This window comes from Branchiostoma floridae, chromosome 17 (assembly GCF_000003815.2).
Source record: "Branchiostoma floridae strain S238N-H82 chromosome 17, Bfl_VNyyK, whole genome shotgun sequence".
NCBI lineage: Eukaryota > Metazoa > Chordata > Leptocardii > Amphioxiformes > Branchiostomatidae > Branchiostoma > Branchiostoma floridae.
In genome coordinates this window covers 11,747,151-11,755,208 of record NC_049995.1, presented here as the reverse complement: position 1 = coordinate 11,755,208, position 8,058 = coordinate 11,747,151, and the positions used below count along the sequence as shown (strand labels likewise).

The following is an 8,058-nucleotide window of genomic DNA, read 5'->3' as shown; positions in this document are numbered from 1 at the left end:
CGCAAAGTTGACAGATGCTCATGATGATTACGAGTGGCCCGCAAAGTTGACCTTTAACTCTAGATACTAAAGAGGTCAGTTAGTGGGGAGGGGGGCATAGCGAGGAATATATTGAGGGGAAGTTAAACATTTGTTGGTTTTGTTTAACCAAGAGTTTTAAATTACTGCTTGATGTGTTCTCTATAATACATAGCACATTTGAACGGCCATTGCTTCACTCTATTTTAGCTACACGTCACGCCAACCCTACCTGTAAAACAACCGTCTTCTGCCAACTTTCCGCCATGTCACTTGTAAACATGGCCCTGAAGTAGGGGCTGGCCGCGGACAGAACAAGCCGATGGCAGGGAAACCGCCGGCCCTTGGTTTCAAGGACGACATCCTGCAGTACCCCATCCTTCTGTAAGTCACACACAGTTCCAAGAAAACCGTGTAGATAGCTCTCGTCTTTGTAGGAACGAGACCGAACTGCGCTGGAGTGGGTTTCGTGGTCTGCGGCAGCCATGTTGATGGTGATGGTATGACCTCAGGTCAAAAGGTACACACTGATTACCCACATAATGTAACAGTAAGTACGGGGGTCGATTTTGTCGCAAAGCTTACAGGAGAATATCTCTAGAATGTGTTGACGGATCTGTATCTGTATCGATATCGACATAGGGCATAAAACCACACTTTGGCGTAACACATCAGTCAGGATTGCAATGACTTTCTGTGTTTATATAGCTTAGGTAATGACGCACACAATAAAATACATATCATGCAAATCGACAGTTGATTTGTGTAATTTAATTAAGAAATTTAAAAATCATAGATGTATTTGTACCTATCAGTAGATCTTTATTGTTGAAACTCGATCCGAAAAGATATATAGAAACATAAAAACTGGTGCAATCTAACTAAATGTGTATAACATTGAAAGTAGCTTCTTTGGCAAGAGTTAAGATCAGAGAACATATAACAAGTTAGTCCGTATGATCCTCATCATTCCTCACGGCGTTACAACATTTCACCAGCCAGGGATCTAGTCCCTCCCTGGGGGGTCTAGCCAGTGTCAGGTTTGCTACCTGTGTGATTTAGTTAGGCTAACGTATATGACGTACGAAAAAACAGATACAAAATTAAGCACACTATAAGTAACATTAGAAATCTAATAATACAATACAACTACAGAAAATGTCAAAGTTTTACGAAAGATATAACAACTGTTGTTAGACCTGAAGACACAAGAAATCACTTCGGTCAGTCCCAAATTGGCACTTACGTGAAACACAATTTCAATTCCGTAAATGTCCGATAATTATAAGAAAAAAGCAAAGGCTTTTGTCAAAGATCAAACTGCTACATAAAAGTATAAAAGTGCGATATCATAAGGCCTCTCACAAAGTGGAGGCATTCGGCAAAACCCGAGACCTAAACAAAATTTTCATTGAACTTAACGGTCCAGTGAACAGTGCTCTCTAGATCATTATAATTTACATCAACGCTGAAAAATGTGCGCGCAAGAAGTAGTGTTTTTATGCCTCCTTAAGATATGGTAGGTATATACGTGCCACAGGGGAAGAACAACCATACGCATGATATCTCTCATTGGGCAGGGTGGCTACGTCTTTCCAGGAATCAGCAGACCTGTCATACGCATATACCACAGGTGCGTTGTATGCACCGGTTACCAATATGTGGAGCTGATTCTCCAAGACGAAAAGATAGGGAAGATCATCAATATCAAGGTCTTCTGCGTTTGGCAAGCATCGCAGTTTCTGCCAGCGGTCTGACTCTGTGTCGTACACCATGGTATCAGTAAAGTCAACGTCTGCGCAGAAAATCTCTGTTCCCATGGCGACGGCTGTAGAGAGTTCAGGCATGTCCATCGGTGGGGTTCGCTTGCTCCACTGGTCCAGGCTCGGGTCGTAGCGATGCATGACCTCGTTTGCTAAGAGATAGATGTGTGAACCGCAAGACAGTGCATGAGGGGGGTCATCACCGTCTTCAAAATCGTCGAAGTGCAACGGTGAACACTCCAGCCACTGTTTCGTGTGCCGGTTGTACTTTTTCATCTGCACCAAAGACCGATCTTCATCAACAGGAACGTAATACAAAGTCCCATCAACTTCAAAGAGCAGTTCCTTGAAGAAAGACCACTTCTGATGCCGCTCTCTAGATATTGAGGGCACACCTGCATCTTCCCACACGTTTTTAGCAGGGTTGTACTTAAACAGGGACAGCTGAGTTTCAACCTCTGATTCCTCTCTTGTCAGGATATAGATCTCGTTATCACTGGTGACTGTCATGTGTGAAGGACGAGGAAGGTCTTCTGGGCTGTAAGTGCAGCTGATGAACTTACCTCCCCGAGGGTTTATGAAGAGGAGCTCAATGCCACTAGAGAAGGAAAAACACATCGGAAATTGTAAATAAATATGGACTTGAAGAAACGTAACCCTATTCAGATTGGGGATAGGCTTTTGAGGTCCATGAACTTTCATGTCGCATAACGCCAGAACGGCATACGCTAGAGTCACCAAGAACGGCTTACGCTAGAGTCACCAAACAAACTTGGTGACTTTTCCTAAAATTAGTTGGGAAGAATTTTACAATGTTTGAAAATATTCAATTTTTCTTGTTGCCATGGCAACCGTTTATTGACAGACACTTTTGACGAAAATCGCAAATTTCGGTTCTAACAATGTATTTTCACGTTTATTTGCTATATCACTGCTATTTTCTTACGTATATTACATCGCACATTATCTAGAATATCTTTCGTAATTAATTTTGCATAAATTATGCTGATGTAATGATGTCACGGGCAAAAATCCAAGATGGCGGACGGTGTGAACAGATCAAGAATAACTAGCTTATTATCTCTAATAAGTTGTAACTAACTGGTATTTTTTCATAAAAAACGTCTAAATGAACATTCTTAGTCTATTTCCGTTGTCTTTCGCGATTATTTATCGCCAATAATATAGTTTTGAACATTCAAGGAGGTAGATATAAGATGGTGGAGCCCAACTGGTATCTTAGATAGAGACTGTCATCTGCACTTGCGGTTACATTTTTGTAGCATGCCTTCAAGTTTTCTGGGAATACCGCCTTTTCATGGTTCCAGCCAATAAGGTCAAATTGATGACGTCATAATTACATTACATTGAGTCATCGTTGCGTCATTTATCTTTAAATTGTTAGATATTATGTCTACATCATGCTCGAAAAATTTGGTGGCCATATGATAAATCGTTTTAGAGTTATAGGAGTCAGAAAGAGCGGGCCTCAAAAGCACCAGGGATGCCCAAAAAGGCCTGGTCTGAATAGGGTTAAATCTTTTTACTAGTATAATAATGAGGCTGAAATCACAGCATGCACTGTTCTATGAAATGTAATCATGTAGTCTGTTAGGAAATGGCCTTGAATATATGTAGTTCTGAATTAGATACATTGTATATCCAATGCTTACAGGACAATTAAATGTGGAATAATATTGTGCAAGGACTGTTCACAGCTTCAAAAATCTAACAAATAAGTATAAACCAACTTTTCGGCCCAATTTTTCAGTATGGCCACTTCTGTATACATTCCAAGCCTCGGCCTCAGGTTGGGATTCCCTTTCTGTGTCACCTTTCTGATGACCTCAGAACTCTTACGATTCTCCTTGACCAGCGGGTGTTTCAAAATGGCTGCCGTGTCGTCTGAGGTCAGCAGGTTGAAGCGGATGTGAGGGAGGATGCTGGGTAGGTGGTGCAGTCTGTGGGGTTCAGGGTTAGGGGTGGCTTCAGTTGATTTTGTAGTAAGGCAGCAGCGTCTTTATCAAACATGTTTCATAGTCATTTATTTACATGTTTTTTGCATTTTAAAACCACAGTATTCACTTATACAGCACTGACACCCACCTGTCTTTCCTGCTGTGCTGTACCCATCTCACCACAGCCTCCCACACTGTTGTCTCCTCTTTAACATCCAGCTCATCGTGGCTGATGATATCTGTCAGCTCATTCATACCCAGGCTGCAGAACTCCTCACTCGAGGCAACCTGTAGAGATGCAAAATACACGATGTGTGTGAATTAATATTGTTCGGACATACAAGAGTAAATGTGTATATGGCAACTTGTATTATGCTGATCGAAAATACAACTAAATTCTTTGTATCTGTAGTTGTACAGCCAGTACAACCGCACATCGGCATAACACACCAGCTTCTCAAGCACGCAGCAAAGTAGCAGTTTGTTTCATCACTCAACGACCTGTCACACATAATCTTTGCACATCAAAATGTTCTTATTTTCAAGTGTCCATATTGGGGCCGGGTACTGGTACACTGGTGTAATTTTTTCAGATCCGCCTTTTCTGGACCAGTCGAAGAAGAAAAAATGGTTTGGTACCAGTACCGGTACACCCGTGTACCGGTACTGGTACCAAACCAATTTTTCTTCTTCGACCGGTCCAGAAAAACCGGACCTGAAAAAATTTGGTAGACCGAATGTTGGACCTTTTGGAAAATAAACAGATTATATGATCATGAATTCACATGTTTCGGGGCTTACCGGTCTAGAAAAATAACAAGAGCGAAGTAAAGTAGAGTCTATAGTCATTTCTACCAAGTTTACAGTCAATTGTAGAGGCAGTTAGCCTTGTATAATTTTAAAATGCCAGTGGGAGTTGAATCCCCCCCCCCCCCAAAAAAAATACAGATTTTTTTTGTTGCGAAATTGACCATCATTCTGAGTATCGTCCATTCACACGTTCTCTCAGACTGAATCAGGTCCAGGTTCAGGTCCAGGTTATGGACCGGTCGACCTGATGCTCTGAACCTGAACCGAACCTGTATTTTCTGTACCGTAACCCACCCCTGGTCTTTTTTCAAAGACATTTTGTTATGCTGGGTCTATTTTCCATAAATGATACAAAGCTTCATTTCCAAATTTCAATCACATATTTTCTTTAGTTCTATATCAATTTCAGTGTGTGCAATATAAATAATACAAAATGGAATTGCTATTTGTAATATCTGAATAACCCGGTATGAAGGCCAACCTCAGTAAAGTGACTGGCCTTCCACTTCAGACAACTCTTTGTGACAATGTCCACAGAGAAGACATCAGCAAACTTGTACAGGTCCACACAGGAGGAGCCCTCTACGTTCATGGCCATGTAGGTGCCGCATGTGTCTCTCACATAGTCCAGCTGGAGGAGGTCGGCTGCCTGGTACAGGGGCTGCACTTTGTCCATGGACACATGGATGGTTCCCGAGTAGATGTAACTCAGGATCTCCCCAAAAATGTCTACATCCAAGCCCTGCAAAACAATAATAAAATGCAACAATGTGCAAACGTTTCATATATTGGGGTACATGTATATATATAGTAGGGGAAAATATCACAAATTTATTTCTTTTGTAATATGAGAGTCACATTTTCATTTTATTATTAAATATTATTATTAAGGTCCTATATAAGTAACTCTACTCTATTTGCTCACTTACTCACTCCTTGCTCTCACTTCCACAGCTACTATTTGCACGTATAGCCACACGTTTCTGATAACTGTAAAACTGTGTTTTCAATTGAAAATACATGTTTTCAGCCACTCCGTAAAGGCGCGGTATAACACCGTGTGTGTCTACTACAGCCACTCCTTCCAAAGTTGACCTTTAACCCCAAGGAGCGGCCAGTAGATGGGGAGGGGGATTATGGGCATCAAAGGACATTTCAATATTTGGTAGTTTGGTAAACAATGGGTTTTCTCTATTATTTTTACGTTGTCTGTGATACGTACCGCATTTGGAAGTTCTCTTTCTCACTCTACTAAAACCATACGTAACACCGAACCTACCTGTAAAACGACCGTTTCCTTCCGACTTTCCGCCATGTCACTCGTAAACATGGCCCTGAAGTACGGGCTGGCCGCGGACAGAACAAGCCGATGGCAGGGAAACCGCTGGCCCTCGACTTCAAGGACGATATCCTGAAGTACCCCATCCTTCTGTAAGTCACCCACAGTTCCAAGAAAACCGTGTAGATAGCTTTCGTTTTGGTAGAAACGAGGACGATCTGCGCTGACGTGGTCCGCGGCAGCCATGTTGATGATGATTAAAGTAAGGTCAAAGGTGAGTTATATACACTGATTATCTACATAGCGTAGCAGTATGCACTGTGTACCTCCGACCAAGTGAGCGGCTGCCAAACCTTACCTGCTACTTTCCTCAGTTGAAATCAAACTTTCACCAATCTAACTTTTGAGATCACTTTAGCTGGCTTAGAGAAATTTTTTGACCGCTAAAACACGCTTCAATGCAGCCTTTCATTTTTTGGCTCGGATCTCTTTTACTACGTTTTAGGCCCACTCGGAGTAATACATTAATACCTTACTATCATATATCAAGAAGACGGATTTTGGGTGCATTGGCAGTCCGAGGGCAACTACTACGTGAGAAGGTCCTGACACTTGATAGATATAGAGACCATAGAGGCAGCGAGTTACAATCACCAGAAGTGAATAAAAAAATCTTGTCAAAATATAACCTTCCACGAGAGGTTTATCTGACTGATAACCTGCATTAACACTTTACAGTATAAGTTGCATTTTACCTGCCATCTTTAGTGGTATTCAAAGAGACACAAATCATAAATGTTTTTTTTTTCCAAGACACTGCATGAAAACAAGAATTTCTGGCAATTTTTGGTTTCTTACACTACCATGGAACTTGACATGTCCTGGTCGCTTCTACAAAGTACAATGATCCGTATTGATCATAATGTATAGCAGTTCACAAAAGAACGACTCTTTGTTCCATCAGTAGGTGTTTATTGTTTAAAAAAAATGACACAAGACGATACATTTTTCAAACACAACTGGGAAACTTGTCAACCGGCATAATCTAAATGAAATTGTATTGAACAAATTGTCACCGTCCTGGGCTCTACGACGTCCAGAGGGTCCTGGTCAGTAATGGGTATCCAGAAGTGCAACTTAGTCAGGCTAACATATAAAGTTACGAAATTAATCGCACACGGCAAGAAAAAAAATACACAGGATCTAAAAATGAATAGATGTAACTTCGCAACTGGCTTCTTTAGTGAAACAAAACTGCAAAGTAATCAACACAAAATGTTACCTACACCTCGCAAATAACGTATCAAATGTACAAGTTGAACATTACCGTTGAATTACGTGTACAATTATTGCAAAAGCTTCACAAAGGTTATATGTCTTAGCATGGATGGCATTTTATACGGACACATTTTCAAACCTAGGGTCAGCCGGGATATTTGGGGGAACTAACAAAAATATTTTCACATCAAGGAATATATACAAATTATGACCGATTTATTGCGTTGTGTGTACTTCTTTCTCTTTAATACTATACTTTTCGTCCCCGAAAGCTGCCCGACCCGGACACCGTTTGGAAATGTGACAGCATTGGCTACTTGTACTTTACCAGGGCTTACATACTCTCCACTCACAAACTAGATCGTGAGTTGGTTTGAGAACAGCATGGGAGGCCTAGTAAATCAGGATGGTACCTGGCTGACTACATCAGGTACTAACTACTGATTTGAGTCAGAACCGCCCTGAATGGAGACTGCTTGCTGCCCAATGTGTTACTAGAAACAAGACATACTAAGTCTACATGTAAGTCTAAGTAAGTCATAACCGTTACATCAGTCCCTTATACTAGAAAGAAGAAAGTATGTCTGTAAAGTTGTACCCAACAATGAAATCTAATATAAAAGCTGTCCCATTTATGGGCATTGGAGATAGCTCGAGATCTCAACAAATGTTGTTAATCGGTTTTGCATTGTCTTTGACATATTCTTATCTTGCTTATAAATATTGGAAAGTACAACATAATGTTTTCATGTACCATTAAGATATGGTAGACTGATACGTGCAACAGGGCAATAGCAGGCACACGTTGTATAACTCTCATTGGGCAGAGTAGCCTTCAAGTCTCTCCAGGCGTCATCCGACCTATCATACACATATACCCGATATTTGTCTTCTTCTTCTTCTTCCTCAAAGTCACTAATATATCTTAAGAATATGTGCAGCTGGTTCTCCA

At 41.0% G+C, this 8,058-nt stretch overlaps 2 protein-coding genes across 3 annotated transcripts in view; both read right to left on the bottom strand.

Moving 5' to 3' along the window:
- LOC118404705 (kelch repeat and BTB domain-containing protein 2-like) overlaps positions 1–650 on the bottom strand; it is a 3,982-nt gene extending 3,332 nt beyond the window's left edge. The window contains exon 1 of the mRNA XM_035803969.1: positions 251–650. Within this exon, the coding sequence (XP_035659862.1) occupies positions 251–505 (255 nt within the window). The 5' untranslated portion in view covers positions 506–650. The remainder of the gene's footprint in view (positions 1–250) is intronic.
- A 167-nt stretch (positions 651–817) lies between these two features.
- On the bottom strand, positions 818–6,092 carry LOC118404706 (kelch-like protein 12). 2 transcript variants are annotated; one of them, XM_035803971.1, is made up of 5 exons: positions 5,829–6,092; positions 5,031–5,291; positions 3,888–4,027; positions 3,533–3,742; positions 818–2,379 (listed from the first exon to the last, which is right to left on the bottom strand). In XM_035803971.1, the coding sequence occupies exons 1-5, from the start codon at positions 6,072–6,074 to the stop codon at positions 1,518–1,520; spliced, it is 1,719 nt and encodes a 572-aa protein (XP_035659864.1). In that variant the 5' UTR covers positions 6,075–6,092; the 3' UTR covers positions 818–1,517. The 2 variants fall into 2 exon arrangements, with proteins under 2 accessions (XP_035659864.1, XP_035659865.1); XM_035803972.1 differs by having other exon boundaries at positions 818–2,376.
- Positions 6,093–8,058: the final 1,966 nt, after the last annotated feature.

What these genes read in the sequence shown, in the direction of transcription:
- LOC118404706 (XM_035803971.1), bottom strand. Translation starts at nt 6,074, where the DNA reads ATGGCTGCCGCGGACCACGTCAGCGCAGATCGTCCTCGTTTCTACCAA. An exon ending in AGGAAACGGTCGTTTTACAG is followed by an intron (nt 5,292 to 5,828) that starts GTAGGTTCGGTG and finishes ATTGTTTTGCAG; the next exon opens with GGCTTGGATGTAGACATTTT. An exon ending in CAGCACAGCAGGAAAGACAG is followed by an intron (nt 3,743 to 3,887) that starts GTGGGTGTCAGT and finishes TGAACCCCACAG; the next exon opens with ACTGCACCACCTACCCAGCA.